The sequence below is a fragment of the Cyrtonyx montezumae genome, unplaced genomic scaffold, assembly GCF_038088225.1.
Source record: "Cyrtonyx montezumae isolate F1298 unplaced genomic scaffold, pur_monq_1.0 scaffold_23, whole genome shotgun sequence".
NCBI lineage: Eukaryota > Metazoa > Chordata > Aves > Galliformes > Odontophoridae > Cyrtonyx > Cyrtonyx montezumae.
The window spans coordinates 3245127-3266976 of NW_027071970.1; the positions used below are offsets into that span (position 1 = coordinate 3245127).

General features: G+C 43.7%; 1 protein-coding gene across 4 annotated transcripts; it reads left to right on the forward strand.

The window, feature by feature from the left end:
- Window positions 1-7631: 7631 nt before the first annotated feature.
- TMEM233 (transmembrane protein 233) lies at window positions 7632-21610 on the forward strand. 4 transcript variants are annotated; one of them, XR_010622379.1, is made up of 4 exons: window positions 7632-7879; window positions 13702-13836; window positions 19794-19858; window positions 21305-21610. XR_010622379.1 is itself a non-coding variant. In XM_065738827.1 (3 exons), the coding sequence occupies exons 1-3, from the start codon at window positions 7691-7693 to the stop codon at window positions 19803-19805; spliced, it is 336 nt and encodes a 111-aa protein (XP_065594899.1). In that variant the 5' UTR covers window positions 7633-7690; the 3' UTR covers window positions 19806-20871. The 4 variants fall into 4 exon arrangements, 1 of the variants encoding a protein (XP_065594899.1); XR_010622377.1 differs by having other exon boundaries at window positions 7633-7879; window positions 19794-20165; XR_010622378.1 differs by having other exon boundaries at window positions 7633-7879; window positions 19794-19951.
- The last annotated feature ends 240 nt before the right edge of the window (window positions 21611-21850 follow it).

The window sequence follows — 21850 nt, forward strand, 5'->3', positions numbered from 1 at the left end:
GCCTGTTGAAAATTGCATCATGGAAGACTCTGCTAACTGTGGTCAGCTGCAGAGAATAAAGTCTAAATGATTTCTTCCTGTATGATGTCTTGGACTCGCCATCAAACTTCAATCTCACCCAGCCATTCAGAATGAAGGCTGAATTCCTGGCTGCAGGTCAGGTCATTTCTTCAAACATTTCTCCAACAATGCCGACGTTACAGCAAGCATCTTCCCAGTGCAGTTGTATATTACCATATCTAAGTAGCATTGACTCTGACTGCTCTTTGTTTTACCTCCCATTTACAAAAATATATTAAAAATAATGACCCGAACAGAGGGTGGTAGTAAGCTTTAAGGCAGTTCTTTTTTGCTCTAATTCTCTGTAATTTGGATGTTTTGCTTCAGTTAAGTTTATTTTGTAGCTATTCTGTGATTATGGTTTAATTTCTTGCCTTATTAAAGGCAATACTGAAAAGCCAACAATCCTTAGATGCATTTCCCAAGTTTTCACCTGAAGATATTCTTTCCACTAATTACTGTATATTTTCCATTGCTCTCCTGGATGAGAAAGTAGGACACCTCTGAACTCAGAGATGGTCATATTTCATGAGCTTTGTGAATCTATTTGGGCTTAACCGTCTCTTTGATGGTGGCTCATGATTGCTAGGTGATGGAATTAGTGATCCAATGACCTTCTAAGCTGATAATCTTAATAAGCTGCTTATCTGCCTGTCAGAGCTTCCAGAGGACCCAGCAGTTAATCTTTCAGCCACAATGAGTGAAAACAATGCCATTTCAGTTTGCAGGTGAGTTCTGTGACCACTGGTGTGTAATATGTTAGTGATTAATGACCTTCTTTTGCTCCCTTCCTTATTCTCCTGACAAAAGGTAAATTTTTTTTGTTTTTCTTTTTTTTCAAAGAAAAAGCAAAATCCACAGATTGCTTTGACTTAATGCTTGACAGAAAAAAATAAATAAATAAGAGATTTACATTATATTTTTGTGGTCCCACTATTCTCATTCTATATGTGGCGGTGGTAACATAGGATTTTTTTCCATTTAATGAAGCCATATTCTTTGATGTCCATGTTTTTCTTTCCCTCCATTTAAATGGCAAACTTACCTCCAAACTCTGCAGGGACTGATCTAGTGTTCAGTGAAATGGATGGCACTGTTTCTATCAGATAACAAGGATCAGACCTCAATTTCACACACTCACTTTGAGTAGCTTCCTTGCAGCCTCCCTGGACTTTGAGTATCCCCGTTCCCCTACCTCTACTGTCCATATGGGATCTTTTCACCTGAGCCAAGTTTCATTGTCTGTGCTGCCGTGTCACCCTGTGGTGACAGCTGATATTACAAGCAAACAGAAGGAAACCTTCCTTTAACAGTTGGGTTCTCCTAGCTAAGCTGTGGTTACACAAGGTGAAACCTTCACCTTGTCCCTTCTTCATTATATGGAAGATGCAGACAAGAAATGGCACACGCAAGAAATGGCAATGCCTCAGCTGGAGTACATTAGCAGTGCTGCTGGAAACAGCACTTCGTACCAGCTAAGCATGCAACCTGTGTGTCTGCCCATGTGTAAGATGAGATCATCAAACCAAATGTGTTTAGGTAATGTCTGATAAGCTCTTTGAGCTCCCAAAGTAGGATACCAGTGCTTTAATTCATCTCACTGAGCCAGCCACCAAGTTCCATGTTTTGAGGAAGCCAACACAGCTGGCTCTGACTTTCTTGTTCTTCCAGGTAAATGGCTCTTTCCATGCCAAAGGTTGGACCTGAGGAGTACGTGACAGATCCTAAGTTATTCTGCAGTTGAGCAGAAGAATGTATTCCACTGGGAGGGAAAGAATCCACACTTGAAGAAAGGAAGGGGAAGGGGAGATCACCAGACTAGTGGTATATGGCAAAAGTTCATTTTTCTGAGTAATGTACAGTGTAATGTATAGGTGAGGTAAGAGGATAATGTTCTGTCACATGTGCATCCAGGTTATTTTCTTAGTGGGTTTCGTGGCACAGAAGCAGTGTCTCGATTGCTTCTGTCCCTGCTAAATGCTCTCCTGCTGTAATAGTGCAGTGAGTTCTGAGCTGTGTTCACCAGTGTGATTTGGGCCACTGCAGTTCCATTGAAGTAAACCTGCAGAGGTGTTGATCAGCCAAATCCAAGTTAGATGGCTGTTCTAATTACAATACTAGGGAATCCTTAATGAAAGGAGAGAACGTGTGTATGTGTGTGGGGAGAGATTGCCCTATGGTGATGCTACACAATGGAAAAGTGCTAAGTATATTAATAATTAATAGAACAATTAGTATTCAGTTTATCACACAAGCCTGGATCTGGATTCAGATCCAAACTGTCCCTAATGGGTGCATTTAGCCTTTTTCTTCAAACCCTGCTCTATTTGTAAATGACACTACTGGCCCCAGAGCAACACTTCCAGCCGAGTCTTGCTCTCGTTTGTTCCTGTATGAAGCCAGAACTGATTCACAGAAGTCTGTGAAGCAATTCCAGTTTCACTCTGTGGTGAACAAGAACTAATTAAATTAACTGCAAAATGCCTTACTTAAAAGGCTGAGATGAAACACTATTAAATAACACTACAACTCTTTCATAAACATTAGAATGTAAGAAACTTATTCAAAGCATCATTTTCTTGTTATTTGCTAGTAAGAATTAGACAGCAAATCACCACTGCAATTTACAAACAACAATATAAATACTAGAGTTGCAGCTTTGCTCAAATTCTGCTAAGAAAATTGAGCATAGTAATGGATTCAAAACATGCTTTACAGGTGACTTACATGCAAAATTCCTGTGTGTGGTTCATCTCCCCTATATTTAATCCTAAAACACTCAAACTCTGGGCTTTCAGAACCCATCTAAACTCTAAAAGAGGTCAGACATAGGTGAGCTCTGTAGCTCTGCTTTGGGATGTTGAAGGCGATGTAAGAGAAGTCCTGCCACTTCAGTGCTTCAAGGGGACCACTACAACAGATTGTCTTGCCAATCCCAGAGAGAAGAACATCCAAGAACATAAACTATTTCTAGGAAAATGGGACAGTGAGATAAAATAAGGGCTTCTCATGGCACAAAACAGGTCACCCACAGCACTCAGCAGATGCTGATTGCTGTCTGAGCTGTAGGAACAGATCCTTTGATACTGATATGTGACTAGATAAGGCAGGTCAGAAGCCAGGAGATGGAATGGAATGAAGATAAGATCATGGCATATAGAGAGATCTTCACATATGTCTAAGCACTAGCAGATTTGATCACTCAACAGTTATTTATTGGTTTCAAATGATGACAGTACTGCAGAAGCATAACGGTGAATGAAAAAGTCTCAGACTTCTTTATCTGGACATTTCCCTGATCACACATAAATTTACTGTTAATAATTTACCAAAGCAACAGCTCACTTGGGACTTGTGATATTTGCAAAGCCACAGTCCAGAATGAAAAATAAGAGCATGAGGCTGCAAGGATAAAATAGCAAAGTTATGTTTAAAGTAAGGAAAGCATTTCTCTCCCGACAGCTCTTGGGGTATCAGCACAAACCAGTCCCAGTGGTAGAGTAATGCATCAGCCCCACAGACACTGCTGACTCAGTTATACCCACAAAAATACAACAGCAAAAAGAATTCTCATCACTCTAATGATAATAATATGAACAGTCTCAGGGACAGGTTGAAGTACAGAGTAATGCATATATGTGTGAGCTGGACAAGAATAAAGCCAACAGAATTTTGGTCTTTGATTTCTGAATGTTCTCATTCATTTAAGGTAAAGGGCAGATTTACCTCTTGATTCAGCACCTTGTGCCATGTACAGATATTGGCACTTTCAAATTCTCATGGAAAAGAGGTAATTTTCAAATGAGTTGTCTCTGTCTTCTTTATAAGCCCACCTACTGCTGTGGTGGTGAGAAATCACCATCAAAATTATTCTTGTAACATTTGACTACGGGATTCAGTTAAATAATACAGCAGCTCCCTATCTAAGGAAAAGTATAACTGTGTGAATATTTAATGTGTATGAAAACCAATTAACTGTATCTATCTGATTCAATCTCATAAATTAATAACATCCCTGCTAGACTCCCAGTAAATCAATTGGAATTCAAGGGCCCTTCAGAGGTTACTTTCAGATTCTGAGATAAAGGATTATTAGTTGGTCATTATCTCACTCTAACTGCCTGACTGGTTTGAGCTTTCTGTGATTTGTCAGTAGAGAAACTTACTTCAGAGCCAGGAATGTCTGTGTGGCTTATTGCAACAATTTCCCTTGCGTAATGTCAACAGGGTGTTTGATCCCAATATTTATTTTGAATTGCTAAATCATAGGCACCAGTAAAGGGCCTGAAGCAGCCTCCCAGATCTCTCTCTTCTCGTTTCTCTTCATGTTTAAGTCAGTTTTGTGCTTTCAGCATGTCTGTACAAACCATTCTGTCTGCAAGCTCCACTCTACAAACATTACCTGAGCTGCTGATGTTGAACATCATGTTGAACATGATGATGTTGGGCTGTTTGGCTGTCGACTCCCAGCTCTAGACACATTTAAGACCTGCCTGGATGCCTACCTGGGTTAGGGAGCTGCTTAGCAGGGGCTTGGACTCGATGATCTCTACAGATCCCTTCCAACCCCTACAATTCTGTGATTCTGTGACCAGAAACAAAAGTCTATTTCTAAAAAATAAATGAAAATCAAAAGCAGGAGGAGGGAGAGGGGGGATTTGTTTTTCCCTATAGAAGGACACTACTGTACAAGCTGTTATTAAAAGGAGCTGTTTGGACTACAGGAGGCTTCAGTCCATTTCCATGTGCCCCATCTCCAGGTGATCTGCCTTTGAAGAGTGGAAAGTCAGGGCATTCATCCTCACGTCAGAAGTACCACCCCTGCTGTGTATGAGCAGCTTCAATCCCTGCAAGTCTGCTCGTTTCTCTTGAAAAGAGAGGATGTTTTTCATTATCATGAGATTACATGAAGAATTTTAAACTACTGTGTCATGAATACAGTATGGGAATTTTAGACATAGAAAATGAACTACGTAATTTCCATTTTCCTGGGTTTATAGTTCTGTTTTCCTTTGGGGTTATAAGGTAGGCAGTTTTACAATCCCTTTGGGAAGGATAGCATGGCTAAATGTTGGAAGATGCTCAGAACTTTTTCCTCAGACAAGTAGAACTCGGCACGGAGCCCTATGTGGCCACTGACTGTTACTGTGACCTCCTTCCCTCAAACTTTTGAGCATTTTGAGTGGAGAAAGGCTTCTGGGAACATCTTGTCTGCTCTTTTCAGAATGGCTTAAGCCCACAGTCTAGCCAGAGAGTATGCTCTTGGGAAAAAAATATAGGAAGCACTTCTTTATTCATTCCTATTGTCTTTCTGCCTGATTGTCCAGAAAAGCTGGAGAGGCAATGATGGGCAGCCATGTGATGGTATTGAGAAATACCAAACTGTTTGATTAGAAGGACACTATTTGCACTACTGTCAGGTTACTGTTTCTCTGCTCTCCCTTAAAAACTTTCAGTCTCTTTTTGTTCAGAGCAGTTGGAAATGAGTGATGTACTCGTCTTTGCCATAGTGAGCACAGAAGGCATGACCTGAAGTGAGGCTTTTGGACCTCACCAGGTCTGCTGACCTATGAATTGATCAAACACAGTCCCATGCAAGGCCAGTTTGGTGACACACTACCACAGTGTTCCAGAAGGTTGTTTTCCTTTCCTAGAAATGCTTCCCTCACCTTACACTGAGCTAAGGAAGCCTAGCCTATCTGACCAGCCTCTCAGGCCCATCCAACATCTCACCAGCTCCTTCTGCATGATTTTGTATGTCAAATGCACGAGAGAAGTGTTCATGGTGATTTGCAAAGAATCTACTCCCTTAATGCTTTGGGGAATCACTGAGGAGGGTCTGGACATACACAGAGAGGCTGTGGGTGCCCCGTCCCTGGAGGTGTTCAGGACCAGGTTGGATGAGCCCTGGGCAGCCTGGTCTGGTACCAGCTCTGGAGGTTGGGGGCCCTCCCTGTGGCAGGGGGTTGGAACTCGGTGATCCCTGGGGTCCCTTCCAACCCAAGCCATTCTATGATACACATCAGTCCCAAACAAACTTTGAGGTCAAAATGCAATTTTTTAATCTTTATGTGGACTTTGCCTTGTATGCACAGACACAAAACACAGTGGAAAGATCATATACTGCCTTACAAATTCTGCTGTCAATCTATAGCACCCTCCAAAATCAAGGGAAGAAGACATTGGGCTTTGACCATCATGATAAGCAAATTATCCAGCATGTTGCTTGACTCATATCACTGAGATCTCTGCTCTGTGCAGAGTGATCAAACAGAAAATCATGTTTCTTTTTCAGGACTCGGGCTGAAGTGCAAGGCTGCAAGCATGTCTGTTGGGTGCTCTGACTCATTGGAGAGCTGTTTTCATGATTCCCCTCCGTGAATTATACCTTAAAACACTCAGTTAATGCATTTAAATAATTTCATGGCTTTCTGCTGAGCCATCTCAGCACAGCAGTGCTTCCTTCTGAAGTAAGAATCTTCCCCATGTTCTTGGAAATTAACCACCCTCTCTCGCTGCAGTACACGGAGCCGTACTATTGTTTGAACATATCTCCATTTTTTATTTTACCTACAATTCAGTGCCATTTAAAACGTGAGCAGTATTATCCTAGCATGATATATTTCTTGCATTTCAACCCATCCTCTCAGACCACTAAATTCAGCTGCAGTAACTGCCTTATGACTGAGCCCATCTCACAGAGCTCTTAATGAGCTGACATTATCACAAATTGCCCCTGAATATCTAACATCTCCCGTGGCTCCGTGCATCTTGCAGAGGGAAAGTCTGTGTTCTCCATCCCTACTGAAATCGATTCTAAAAGTAACTGTGCAGTGTGATATGAACTGCATCTTCTGAGCTTGTCTGGTGTGTGTTTAAAGTCCCCTGAGATCGGATCAGAGGTTTTACAGCTCCGAAGAGCCCATGCCTGAACACTAATGGGTGAATTGGCAAGCAGATGTAACTTCGGCATTTCTTACTGCTTCCGAAAGATATAATTGAATTAATGAAGTGCTCTCAGCGAAAGCCAGACACAGTTCAGCCCCAAAAGTCCCTCCATTTTGCTCCATTATCATTAGAAAGTGGGCATTATTATTATTATTAATTATTATTATCCATCATTCTTATAACGTGGGTATTATAAAGCTTGTTTTCTTATGGTATGTGGCACAGTTGGAGCCTGTTCCTTCCTCACCAGCTTCAAAACCGTGACGGAAGCAGAACTTTACTTGCTCCATTCGCGTTTGGTTTTGTTGTCTCTTTGCCTTTATTGGTGATCGTTGGTGGGTTTTGGTTTTTTTTCCCTCCCATACAGAGGGCTTTGGAAGCGAAAACATTGATTTCCCTGCTTTCCCTCGCGCTTTCCCCAAAGAGAATTTCATTTTGGAGACGCAAAGCTCAGTCAGGACTGAATCGCTCGCTGAGCCGCCTGAGGACAGCGCTCCCTGCTGGCCGGTCCGGGCAGTGCAGCGCCGTGCCGTGCCGTGCCGTGCCGTGCCGTGCCGCGCCGTGCCGCGCCGTGCCGTGCCGTGCCGGGCGGTTCCCTTGGCTCGGTGCCGCCGTAGGGTCACGCGTGCCCGGTACGCGGCGCTGGGCTTTCCGAGCCGCCCGCCCGCCGTGCCGCAGCCTCATGTCCTCGCTCCCCGCCGGCACCGACATCAAGAGGGCTTTGGACAACAGCCCCGAGACCAACATCGAGGATGAGCTCCCCGACGGTCCGCCGCAACCGCGGCCCAAGAACTACCTGCTCCTCAGCATCCTCGCCTGTTTCTGCCCCGCCTATCCCATTAACATCGTAGCCTTCGTCTTCGCCGTCATGGTGAGTCGCGACGTGGCGGGCGGGGGCTGCTCTGAGTGCGGGACCCCCGGCTCGGGGCTGCGGGTTTGCGTGGGGCCGTCGGGTCCCACTCGGAGCCGTTCCCACCCGGGGCAGAGTGGGACCGGAGGAGCCGTCGGGGCAGCGGACCGAGTTAGAGAGGCAGAGAGCATCAGCGGGCTCGGCCGGGGGTCCGCAGCGCTGCGTTAACGGGTCCCGGCTCAGCAAGATTGATCCGATGAGAAACGCGGAGGGAAAGGCAGCTCGAGGGGGGGTTTCTATCTCAGGCTGAGCGAAGGAGGGAAGTTTACCCCAATTAACGAGATCCCTTGCATCGAGCAACTTGCACGCTGAATTGGGCTCACGGGCTGTAAAGCGGCGGCTGGGGAGCAGAAATCAGAGCCGCACATCGGTTATGCGGTCTTTTGCTTCAGCTCATCAAGTCCGGTGGTGCCACTTCTTTGCAGTAAACAGGCGTTTGTGCACGATGCTGAATTTGAATGGAAGAAAAGTAGACAAAGCAGTCGGGATTTCGGGTTGTTGGCCAAAAGCTTGGTGTTTTCAGCATGCTGAGAGGACAGGCTTATTCCTCCGTGTCGTAACCCGGTCTTTCACAACGCAGCGATCCCGTTAAAACAAAAGGGACTGACAGAACAGAATTTTCTCCTCCAGGTTGAAAGTTGCAGTCAGGTCCACACTTTTCTAACAGGACGTGTGCTCAGTAATAGCACAATGTATTTCTGCTGTTGAGGAGCTGAAAAGGTTGGGAAACGTGCTGTGTATTCCCTTCCCTTTCTCTGACAGCCAGGTTGGAAAGGTAAGCAAAAATGCAGCTGTTTCCTTTTGCAATTAGCAGTTGGAATAATTACCCATCTCACAAAAACTCTTATGACTACTAAGATGGATCACAAATCATGCCTTGGTGTCAGAACGTATGTTTAAATTACTTGAAGGAGCCATTCCAAGCCATCTTTGTGACCATTTTTGTTCAGAACAGAAAAATATTAGCTGTCATGTTTCTATTTTTTTTTCTTTTCTTTATTATTAATTACACACTACGCTCTCTGATTTGAGAAGGTGAAACCTGCCAGGTTTGGTACCCAGCAGCTCTGCAGTCAGTGGGTGCTTCGGGTGCTGTATAAAGTAGTGAGAGGTGACGAGCTGGGGCTGTGGGCATCTGTTCACTGTGACAGTGCTCTCAGCAAAGCGTTGGGGCTGCACAGAAGTTAACTGCTGAGGACAGAGTTTGGCCTCTAAAGACTTTTGCGCCCCATATGGAGGAACGTCTGCCCACGCCTCAGCTGAAGTTCACGCAGGCTTCGGGAGTCAGGCTGAACTAACTGTCTCCGTGGGATATATAGAAACTGAGGTGGGAAGAGCACTTCCTGAATGTGAAATGATCTGTGCAGGTCACAGCTGTGAGTTTCCTTTAAAGGGGGGAACCTAAAACTCAATTGATGAGTTCCACTGTGTGCGAATGCCTTCTGTTTCAACATTATTCTTACCTAAGATCTCATTTTTTCCATGGAAATAACATCTGGCTTGTCTTCCACGGCCCTACTTCCCCTCCTTTTGGAGCTGCAACCTGTGTCTGCTCCATCCACCTCTGCTCCAGGTTCTGCTGTTAATCGCTGCCTTACTGGGACCTACATCCCACTCTCTCTCTGCACAATCCTTAGAGTTGCTAAGTGTTGATGCTGAGATACAAGAGCAGCTTTTCCTTTTCTTTAGTTTCAGTAGTTAGCATAGGTTGCCTGAGATCTTGTGTCAAAAGAGGTATGGACCCACAGAAGCAGAATTCTATAACAATTTCCACTGCCTAGGATGAACCTGAATGGAAATGTGCTCTTGGCATCCAAAGGGGCATGCCCCTTTCAGCACCCTGTTCATATGTGTTGTGTCCTCCTTATGTGCTCTCAATTCAGACAATGAAAATAGCATTCATGCTAAAAGTAGAGTCTGGGCTCCAACACACCCCTGAATTAAATGACAGATTCATCTTCGGTCTCTTCTGTTGCCCCACTTACAGCTCTAGCACTGCTTTCCTCACTCCTTTCTCACCTTTAGGGGTACAAGTCTTACAATTCCAGGTCTTAGCTGACTTTATTTTGGGACCTTTCCCAGGTCCTCTCTGTTGTGATGATCAACTTTTCACGTTCTCTGTCATTACTGTGGCCTGGTAGTTCGATCAGCCTTGTTGGCCTTACTCGGTACAGCACCTCCAGTTGCCTTCATTTCAAAGATTGGTGTAGCAGACCAGTCACCCAACCCCAGGTGGCTTTTTAAAGTGCCTTTTAGGTACGTGGGCACCTAACACCTTACGGAACATTTGTACCTACTTGGATGAGATTAAACAAGGCTTATCAGCTGTTCTTAAGCACGTTCATGCTGTCCTCATCTCCACAAACTGGTACAGCTTTCCTCTCCCATAACACTTTCAGCTTGTCCCCAGAGTCACAGAAGTACAGCATTTGCACAGAGCTGTACAACCTGCAGAACAAACTACACTGTCTGTGAGTTGTCCCCCAGTTCCCTCTTCTTTCTCCTCTGTTTGAAGTCACACTGAGCCAGCACGTCTCGTTCTTCCTTTGGTCTGAGTTAGAGAGAGTGTCTCATTTCCAGGCACAGTCGAATAAGATTTGTGACCGTCTGGCTTTTGCAAAAGCACAGAAAATATTGATCAGAGCACCTCTGTCTGGTCTGCCCGGATTTGTAAGAGATGTGGAGGAAGGTCTCTTCCCTGCTTCTGCTTTTACCATAAGCCATCTTCTGGCAGCGTGGAGCAGAAGATGCTTGTTGGAAGGGAGTCACAGTTCACGGCTAATCCAGCAAATTTCTGTTTGTAGGAGAGGTTGCTTCCTTTCTGAACTGAGAGTACCTTTCATAAAACAGTGCATGAGAAAGTGGCATCAGGCACTGAGATTGCTCAGTGAGCAGCTGCAGAGCTGTGGCTTTGGTTTAGTTTGTGGCTACCTGAAGTGAGGTAGCAGAACCTTGAGAAGCTGTACGGTATCGAGCTGAAAATGGCTGAAATTTGTTGGAGAGTTGAACAGATGAAACATCACATGCAGACACTGTGTTCTGTGCATATTGCACAGTCCCTGGAAATAGTCACAGATGTAATGTTGATGGCTTCAACAGTTAATGTTGTCTACCATGTTGAAATCTGAAGCCTCAATCCAAGGGCTCTTTGAAGTAGATGGAAGTAAGTTAATTTTAAAGAGCTTTACCCCAAAATCTCTTCTTTTTTTTTTTTTCTTGGATGCTGTCAAAATCACACCATTTCATTTAAGCCTCTTAATAAAGAAGCTTTTGTCTCCTTCCTGTCTCTCCCAAATCCTCTTCTTTATCATTAATGCTATTTTCCTGCTCTTCGTCGCAGATTTGTATTAAAATTACATTACTTATTAAACTGCACAGGGTGAATTATTTATGAAGCACCTTCAGGAATCATGTGGGTGTTCTCCAGGCTTCCTAAATCCATTAGCAAAATGCCACAGAACTGCAAGCTTACACTGCCATGCCTTTCTTACAACTTCATCCTTACTTTGAGACCATGTGTACGGAGACCTGAGCTTAGAGTGCTTGCAAGACCAGTCTCTAGATGTCATGGAAAGCTTGTCCTTTGGTGGACCTAGAAGCAAAACCAGGGTTGGGGTGTCAGTGATGCTTTTCCACTGTTCTTCCCTGTAGCCACGGGCATGTTCTGTTGCCAGAGGGGGGAGAAAAAGTCATCCTGCTCGAGACCAAGCTAGACCATTTTCCATTTCTTGACCTTCCTAAAAGGCTTTTTTGAGAAAACCTAAGAAAACTCTTCTTCTGTAGGCAAGACTGCTGAGAACAGTGGAGTTACTTGTATGAGAGGAACGGTGCCAGCCAACCCTTTCAACAGGAGGTTGTGTTGATGGAGAACCAGGCGTGACTGTGCCACTGTTCTTCTGCCTCATGTGTGGGCAGCCCAATACCCTATGGAAACAAGCCTTGGGCAGCCATCCTGCATGCTTGTCTCCATCATTTCCATCTTTTCCCATTTCCCCTGTGAAGTTCATTAGCCAACTTCAACAAAATTTGACAATCAAGAGAGTTATTAGAGGTATTCTTTAGGGAACTGTAATAGAGAAATGTTTAGGCATGTAGGCTGCCAGGAAGAGAAGAAATCTATCAGTGCTCTCCTTAAGGGCAAGAGTGCATCAGCAGCTCACTCTTTCTTAGACACAGGAGAGTAGATACCTGTACTTATCCTTGAGATGCAATTCTAGGAATATGGGCTTCATTGCTTTGGGACTGTCTTGGCAAGAGTGATCCTGCTGCAGTGCTAACAGCGCGGATGTACCTAGTCCATTAACTTCTGCGTTCACTAATTGACAGAGCACACAGAGATAATGTCTGTCCTTATTTTTCTCCTTGGCAAAAAGTGCTCTACAAACAGTGCTTGGTATCCCATGGAGTCTAAACAAACTTTAGTAGCCACAGTGTTTTTCTATGAAAAAAGAGTGAAGACAATTAAATGAGTCGTTTCCATTTTTCAATGGTAAATATCTGAACAAAGACCGCAACCGCTAGATCTGGGATAACATGTTGATGGAAGTTATATAGCATTAAAATAATCGGAGGTACAGCGTTAAGGCTGAATAAGTTTCTGCAGGTACCTAGCATAGCAGTCACATAACTGAATGTCACTCCTGGTGCCGTTTTGAGGAAAATCTCAGTACTGTACTGTGGTGGTATTTATGACCTGAGTGAAAGCTCATGGAAGCTAACGAATCATGGCATCAAATCTTCCATTGAGCTGTGGATCAGACTGCAGGATTTGCTGATTGCACAGCAGTAAGACAAGTCTCATTAGTCACAACACGAAGTGTTTCCCAAGCTGAAGATGATTACATTTCCTCGTGGCAGAAGTCACTAGTGTTGCAACTTTCTGTGCTTTGATGTGAGGGAGGTGCATGGAGCTTTCCTGTAACCAGCATGGTTAGGCTCCTACAGTGAATTCATTTGCAACATCACCTTGTACTTTGAAAGGGACGCTTTTTCAGAAGAATTTCATCTCTGAATGCCTTTGGTTCTTTGCCCTTGTTCTCATCAAGATCTTTCAGATGATTTTTACCCCGATGGATCTAAGCCAAGCTTGTATGGAAATCTACAATGGCAAAGTATTAGAAGTTATTTCCTCTCTGCAGAACAGCTCTTCTTTCTTTTGGTTTAGTTCAATCGCTTTAAAACCATTTGTCTGAGTAATCACAGTTAAGTTTAAAACCTCTCTAGCTGTGAAGTCTTTGTGACAACGAAGGCACTTCTATCACTACAGAAGAGGCAGAGTTTGGCTTTAAATGGGGGAACAATTATCCGTATAGGTATTGCTGCTTTCTCAGTAGTGTTCATTCATTTCCTGCTTTCCAGTCTCAGATATCCACTCTCTTCTGTCTTTGCTGCCAAAAAAAGATTACTTATAATCAAAGCACACCTAGCTTAATCTAACAAGAGTGGAAGATCAGAGTGATCCTATCGCAGCTCTCTCCATGTGACAAATAGAAAACATCTGTTCCATCGCAGGTAGATAAACTTAGGCTGTTGAGATAATGCCCATAGGTCTGATGCATGCCTCCAAATGTGGATGATAATAATGACAAGTGTGTTCTAAGAATGCAAAGGGACAGAGATTTCTAGCATGTGAAGGTGGCACTCAGATGTGTTCTGATTTCCTTGTCTGCTCTTTTCCACCACCTCCAGCTACCTGCAGTTGCATTGGTTTGTGTACAGAGGTCTGTATTTGTTGGTTCTTTCATTAAAAAAAGTCACAAATTCTGTTTCCTTTTATTTTAAAGGCTTTAAACAGTTATAATCAAGGAGACGTAGAAGGATCAAGAAGACTGGGTCGCAATGCACTGTGGGTTGCAGTTGCATCAATTATCATTGGCCTCGTCATCATTGGAATCTACTGCGTAGTTCATTTCACAACGGTAAGCAAAATACCATCAGTTCCAACGCAAGCACTTCTTATCTGTGCAAGGGCTTCAGAATAAGAAGCTCAAGTCTGTCAGCTATCACAGGTTTTCCAAAAGTGCAATTTTTACTTTATTTTGAAACTTATAAAGTGCTGTTTTCTGCCATTAAGTGCCAATGTCTGTGTTAGTGGCAGTGAATATTCTGGAAACTCTTGCATTTCCCTTTGGTCTTTTAATTTGGGCCAGCTGCTTTCTTTCTTTCCCACCCCTCAGTTTCTTCCTCTGCAGGACTTAGTGCACAGAGACCCCTAGATTCCAGGTAATTACGTCTAAAGGTGTTAATTTTCAGTCTCATAAGCTGTCCAACATTGCTTTTTTTCCCACTTCATAAGGAGGAGAAGACATTCAATTACTACTTTATCACTTGATATTAAGGTGGTCGTAACTATATTGGAAGGTACCACAGACGTAATGCTGCCTTGACTTGCTTGGGCACAAATGATTTGCTCTGTGAGCTACAGCTGATCCATCTTCACACAGCTGGAATGGTAGTGGAGAAGCTCCACAGTTGAGCTCCAGTGTCTGTGCAGACCATAAGCTTATTAGCAAAACAGACCAAAACTAATTAGAGCTTCAATATCCTTTCTTAATGCTGTGCAACAGTATGTTCTCTTCTGCCAATAATGTGCCCCCTCCAATAAAATAACCAGTTTAAATCAGTTTATGATTGTTCGTTTTGGTTGGAGAACCTTTTTTCCCTCTGCCTTCCAACACACTGTGTGAACTTGTGTGTAAACTAAAAATAGAGATCGCCTCAGCTGAAACACGGGCATCTCTGAGAAGTGGAACGGAGTGGCTGATCAAACATGCACAGCTCTTTCAGTATGCCCTATGGAGCTTCAGGGGAGTAAATGCAATTGGAGTCCATCACTGTAGGATATTGGTTACCTTTGCATTCCTTATTATCCCTCGCGTTTTACAAACATGAATCTCTTTCCCGTACAGCTTGTGTTGGGTTTGTTTAGCCCTCAGAGATCTAAAACCAAGTCAGCTCAGGCTGGGAGTGCCAAGTTCTGTAATTGACAGCAGCAGTAAATTCCTCAGTTCACTTCTGCCACCTTATCATTTCCCAAACACGGGCAGCACAAGGGTAGCAGCTCAGGCTTTTTTTCAAGCAGAGGGAGAGAAGGACGGCATGAGGAGTGGCCAAAAACACTGAATTGAAGCATTCACATCAGCAAGGGCACAAATGTCTACATTCAACTGCATTTAATATTTCACTTCCCCTACAGTGAGATCCTGTTTTCTGAATGTGAATGATTCTTTGTGCTCACTGGCAGACATGAGAAGTAGTTAGCACTTGACATTTAACTGGTACTTGTAAGCATTTCTATCCTACCCTCAAGGAAGTAAGCAGCAGTAAATCAGTGCATGCCTTATCTTCTTAAGTTTTGTCTTTTCAGGACTTTTTAAAATTTAATTTAATTTTTATTTTTAAGAACAATGTCTGCATTAGGTAGAAGCATTTTCGGATGCCTGGGAACCTGGCTGGATACTGCTGGGGTAGTAATTTCTTGTATTCAGTGAATAGTTTCCATAGAGATGTGTTGGCCAAATGATACTTCCAGTTTGTGAGGGTTCAAGTGACAATTTCGGTGGATTCACCTTGCTCCCTGCTCTTCCTGTCCCTTCACTACCTCCCCTCCCACTGTAACCCCCTAGAGAGCCCTTGTTTCTAAGAAAGTATTTGATAGGGGCAACGATCTTATTTCTCTAATGTGAAAATGGGTGAATAGGGACACTCTGCTGCCCTTTCCACCCTCTGTGTTTACCTGAGTCTCCTTTCTCTTGGGCAATTATATTTTATACTAAATTGGTTTTGAGTTTTCCACATGACTGCCATGGGTGGCATTGCATGTTCCATGCAGCTCTCACATTTGTACTTCCATCATCATTATATACAGCCGATTTGCGATCTCTGCTAATGTGAAGTAAACGTAGATGATTTAATAAACATGCTTCAACATTGGCAAAATGGTACAAAATGGCCTTCATGGAATGAGTCAGCCCTGTCATGGATTTATTTGATTACCACAAGGCACAGTTTGATGGTTCTATGACACACAAATGTATTTTCATGAAAGTTAATTTAGGTTTCACCAGTATGTGTGAAGAACTTGACCCTCTCAGGATATGTTCTTATGTGTTTATCAACTACCACATAATCCAGTTGCTTTCCCCATCTTGGGAGTCTCTCTGTTCAGCTCGTTTTTCAAGTGTAATATTTAGTTGTTCATCTGTTGCATGGTGGAGCTCAGGCTCTTCCCCCCTACAAAGTCTCTGTTGGTCTTCACAGAAGAAATCAACTCTGCTGCTTAGTACACCCCAGTGGTTTGCAGTCTGAGCCCCTTCCCCTGGACGTTCAGCACCTCGGTCAGAGTACAGCTCCTACAAGAGTTGCCACAAGCATCCCATTGCCAAAGAGAAGGGCCAGGTAGTCCCCACAGCTGTGACCTTGACAGCCACATCCTTCTGAAGCCCCATCTGGGTCAGTGCATCTCGTGTGTCACGCAGTTTTGAAGGCAGTGCCCTGCAGCTCACCACCACTGCAGTTGCAGTTTCGTGCCATCATCTGTGCAAACTCTTATCTTAACCACCAAAGAACTTTTTTCTCTTGAGCATCTCTCATTGAAACCACTGGGAAATGAGTGCTCAGATATCTCTCCAGATCTGGACACAGTTCCTTCAGCATTCACTGGAAAGTAATTTGCTCCCTGTGAATGGTATTTCTAGAAAACTAGCTTGATAAGGTCAGTGCCTAAGAAAATCACTGTCCTCTGAATAACAAAACTTCTGCCCTATTAGAAAATCTAGCTAAAGTTACCCATTTTTTACAGACATCTCTTCTGCCTTTTCAGTACCCAAGCCTGTTGTGTGTTCCACCCTGCTCTGGAAAGGGACATAGTCCTGTGCTTCAAGCAGAAGAGAAAACAGTTCCCCTGGTATCCCACAGGCCTCTCAGCCAGGACGAAACCCACTCATCAGGGTTTATATGGGTAGAAATGGTAGCAGTGTGAGAAATTCCCAGTTTGAACAAGTGTTAGCAGTAATTACATCCCCAGTAATGATTATACTTCCCTGTAGGACAGCGAGATCAGGCCTACATGGTGCTGCAGTTCATTTGGACTGCTCTAGCCAAATCTGTGGTTTATGAATTATGGAATGAATAGGAAGGAGCGTGACACAATAAGTTTTGATGCCCATAATTCATCACTGCAGTAACTTGTGATTGTGACACTCGGATAGCATGCTGAGGGAAGTGACCTGGAGTAGAGTGCCCAGGGAGCTCTCCTTGCCCAGGATCTGGTGGGTGAGATCATGGACCTGCATCTGATAGCAAGTCACAGACCACAGGAACACTCAAAAGGCTGCTTTGCATCTTAATGAAAACAGATCAGCAGGGACCAATGGGCTCAGGAAGGGGAAGGTCCTTTCACTTCTCTGCAGTTTCCTAAGCTGGGAGCTGGGAGCCCCAAACTTCCTCGCTTGCCTTCCTTTTGGCTTACTCATTTGCCAAGCAGTGATAACATGGGAATAACAGCAGGAGACACCTGCCCCTGCGTGGAATAAACAGCACTGACTTTCCATTTTGCAGATTTACTCAGTGCAAAGCCAACTCTGGGCTAGTGCTGCTGCCTTGCAGAGCTTCAGTAGTCCTCAGTGTTGGCATGTTATCTTTAGCAAATGTACACACACACAGAGCCTGGAACAGGGCCCACCCAACACTTAGGAATCATCTACTTTCTGCAGTCACAACCCTGAACACAGACAGGGGGAAGTCATCACTTTCATTACTGAAGTTAACAGCCCAGCATTAAAACTTGTCTGTTTTGATTAACATAAACTGGTGCATTCCTTGTTATGGAGAGGAATCACTGAGTGATAAGGTAAGTTGTGCACCCATCTAGGCTCAATTTCTACTTAGTCCATTCTCTGACTTTTAACCGTCCTTGTCAGCTTCTCCTGCACTCATTTCTTTCCAGTGCATCGCACTGAATTATGCTTCCACTGCTTGCTCAGATGTAACTTAAACCAGTATTTGTGTCACCACTGAGTCTAACTGTGCATATGTGCTCATAGGCATGTTGTCCATCAAGAGCTGCAGTGGGAGAAGGGCTGTGTTTGTCTGGTGGGATTGTGCAGAGTGCTACGTGCCACAGCCTGGATGGGATGTTAATCTGCTGCAGTATGCCTGGTTAGAGAGCAGATTGAATTGAAAGATTAAATACTGATAGGTGACACTCAGCTCTGAACCATATCCTGAGTGCTTCCTGTGCTTCTGGGGCCCTTTTCTCAAAAAAAGATGTAGGAGACAAAACAAAACAAAACAAAAACAGTGGAGAAGATCTGAAACATATGAAAAAATCTCTGTGTTTGGAAAGACAGAATAGATGTGGTCTCTGGCTTGGAAAATGTGGAAGACAAAGGCAAGCAGAGGCAGTGAAAGGAGGTAGAGAGGAGTTATTTGATGTCTCTTATGAATGAGATTGAGAGATATCAGAAGAAAGCAGCATTAAGCAAGAAGATATGTTTCACATGAAATACAATACTGCTGTGGAATTTATTCCTGCTGTTTGCAACAGGCACCAGAAATGCAAATTATTTGAAACAGCAACAAGAGAAGCTAAGAAAGGAAGCTTCGATGCAAATACAATCTCAGCCTCAGAGAGTTTCTAAGCTACAGATTGGCAGAGTTGGAAGGCAGTAAGGAGAGAAGCATCATCTGGGATTTATCCTTTTCTTACACACTTCCTCTAGGCATCTGCAGCCTGTCACCATTCAGGGCAGGATCCTGTGGGTCAGGCTGTTTGCTCTGACCCAGCGTCACCATTCTCCCATCCTTTCATGATGCCTTCCCACTGACTTGGACTGATTTGGAGAGGATCTTCTTGTCTTTTGTTAAGTATTTTGATCCATGTCCAAGCTCATTGCCTTTGTTTATCCTCTACCCCAGGGATAGAGGCAGGGTAGAGTTACATTTCTTGCAAGAGCCCAGGTGAGAAGGGCTGCTGTGCTCAGTGACTGCAGAATGTTATGCAAACTGTTAGGATATTTTCAAGCTTGCATTCTTCTGACCCTTTCTGTCATCTCACTTGAGATCAAACCTCACCTCAAGGAAGGCCCAGAGATACCACATGTCAGCATGGCTTTGAAGGAAGACATGAGAGACAGCCAGACCTCTCAGAAAGCACCACCTCTGACCAGTGCTTGAAATCAAGCACGCTGGCAGCAGTGTAGCATTGGTTTTTACAGGTAGAAGGAAAAGGAGTAAGACTTTGCACCCGCCGCAGATGGATTGCATGTGTAGCTTGCTCAACTTGTATAACTTGCATTTTTCTTACTTAAAAAAAAAATTCTTAAAGAGGAAAAGGTGAACAGAATTACTTTCAGCATCTCTGCTGTCCCCTTCGTGAGGCTCTCAAAATGCTTTGGTACCATTTCACTCAGTCTGTGCTGCAGACAGAATAAACCAAGGGACAGCAAGATCACAGTTAGGCAGCCAGCAGAGGATCTTTATTGTGCCCATTCTGCTTTCTGCTCCTTTCCATAGCAAAGGAAGGCTCAAGGAAACCCGCCTGACTGACTGCAGGGCCTGGTTTGCTGATTGCAGAGCATGGGGTACAAAGTTTAGCAAAGTAAAAGCCATTTCCTGCCACTGGAAGATCCCAACATGCATTGATTCGGGTAACCCTGTTTAAAAATGCTGTTCAGATTGACAGATACCTGGTGCCATTAAAAACAGTGCTTTGATTCAAAATGGTATCGAACCACTAATCTACAGGGATGTTCTTTAAGAGAACAAGTGATACTAAATAATGTATCCATTAGATCTGTAGAATTAATAATTTAAGCTCACAAGGCAAACTCTTTGTCTTTTGCTCCTTTAAAAACATCTTTTTGTGTCCTTGCAGCATGCTATCTGAAGACCAGGACTGCACTTGGAATACATCACCATGTAAATCTCAGGAGAGGAAAAGTAAGAAGAAAAGGAAACCCATCTTTCCAGACTGTTAGATTTGACCCTACAAGTCTGCAGAGGCATGTTGCTGATGGATGCAATGATAGCCCAGTTAGTAAATCAGCATGGCGTGACCAGGTTTTCCAGATTATTTATTTATATGGAACCTCAGTATAAAGAAGCATTTTTCTGTTGTTCTACCCTAACGTGATGACGAGACCTTGCCCTAACAACTCCCTTTTCTTTCTCATTTACGTGGAATGCGTGCTGGGTCCATGATATTCCCTGGCTGAGCTTAGCCAGACAAAGCCAAGCTAATAACCTGGTAAGCTCTGATGCACAGCCTGCTGGAGCTAGTGGAACTCCTGTCACCTCCAGTGGGTTTTGGATCAGGCCGTTACGGGTTTTTGTATTCCTGTACAATAGTCTCGACATAACAGAACCAGAACAACGGGCGTGTGATTTACCCCGCGATGCAATTTTACAGTGCTGTGGGTGTACTCTGACTCAGCGGCTGCTTTCTCCTGTCACCTCCAGCCCTTAGGGTCTTTATGTTGGATTTTTCACCATCTGGGACCGATTTCAATCCCTTAATTATTAGAAGACACTTTTGTTCCATAACATCTGCCTTTTTCTTGACGATTTCTTCTTGTTTTGTTGTCTTTCGTTGCTGAACTCCCTTAACTCAGCTCTAGTCCTGCATTACAGTTGCACTGATCATATTTTCCTCTTTAAACTCCATGTATATAAGAAGTTTTTCTTTTTTTAATCTCACAAAAGACCTTTTTAAATAGATGTTCTTTTCCATCCCTCTGTTATTGTTCCTCTAGCAAGTCACATCGTTTCATTGTGTTCTGCTTTGTTCGTGTCTTATTTTTAATTCATCCTCTCGTCTTGCTATGAATAGTCCATATATCAGCGTGGAGATGGACACTTTTCTACACTCACTGATTTGCATAGAGCTGCTGATCCTGGGTTACCCCTCAGTGAACAGCCTTAGGTTGTGCAATGGACGCCCTCTAAATTACTGCAGTGTCAGGACAGCTAGTTTTTATTAGCTGGAAACCATTTGAAAGAATATCTGTATTTTTTATCACACACATGTTCTATGCTCAAAGGAGCGAGCTGTGAGCGTTCACACGGACAGCTGCATCTTTGGTGACTGTTGCTCTGTTTGTTTTGATTATTACTACGCCTTGGAGCAAGCTATGCCAACTTACACTTAACTCTCCTTGCACTAACATAAACCTGGACTGAATACCCAGAAATGCATGGGAGTTTTGCAGGTGCACGTGAGCAATGAATCACGCCTGGCAGGAGTACACCTATTATTCAGAAAAAAAAATAAACATCTCTCAGAAATCTGTACTCGTTAAAGCATATGCCTGGAAGTAGCATGTATTTTCTGTACCTTGGTATTGTATTTTTCATGTGCTTTTTTTTTTCCACTTTTCTTTCTGCCAGATTCTGTTTTTCATTGAAGTCAGTGATGCACAGCCTGTCCTTAATTACTTCAGTGTGAAACTTCACTCTTATCAGTGATGAAATGAGTCGGTGTCGTCAGCACTCGCGCTGACACAGTCTGTACGTGGCGGAATCTGGCCGCTGGTTTTGGTGACCCCAAGGAATGGCTGTTCTGTGAACTTCCCTTTGTTTTTCTGAATACTGTCTCAATGGTCAGATACGTCTTGTGGGACTTTGAGTAGCTTGCCTTATTATCAGGTACGATACAACTGTCATTGAGAAGTGGAATAAAGTTACTTTTACTTCATCTCCATTCTGCTATGTGGGAAGTTTCTTTCCTGTTTTCTGGTTTAAATGGCGATTTCCCTTTCTCAAACTTAGTGGGCAGTTTCAGAGTTAAAGCAAACACGGGATTTCTGCCCTCCGTTTTGCTGTTCAACCCACGAGAGCTGTAGCTAGAACGTGCAGAGGCTGTTTGAGACAAACACTCAAAATCTCAGCAGGAATGAGAGGGGAGTAAGAGTTTCAAAGTCCTCCAAGCGTTCG

What these genes read in the sequence shown, in the direction of transcription:
- TMEM233 (XM_065738827.1), top strand. Translation starts at nt 7,691, where the DNA reads ATGTCCTCGCTCCCCGCCGGCACCGACATCAAGAGGGCTTTGGACAAC. An exon ending in CCTTCGTCTTCGCCGTCATG is followed by an intron (nt 7,880 to 13,701) that starts GTGAGTCGCGAC and finishes TTTATTTTAAAG; the next exon opens with GCTTTAAACAGTTATAATCA.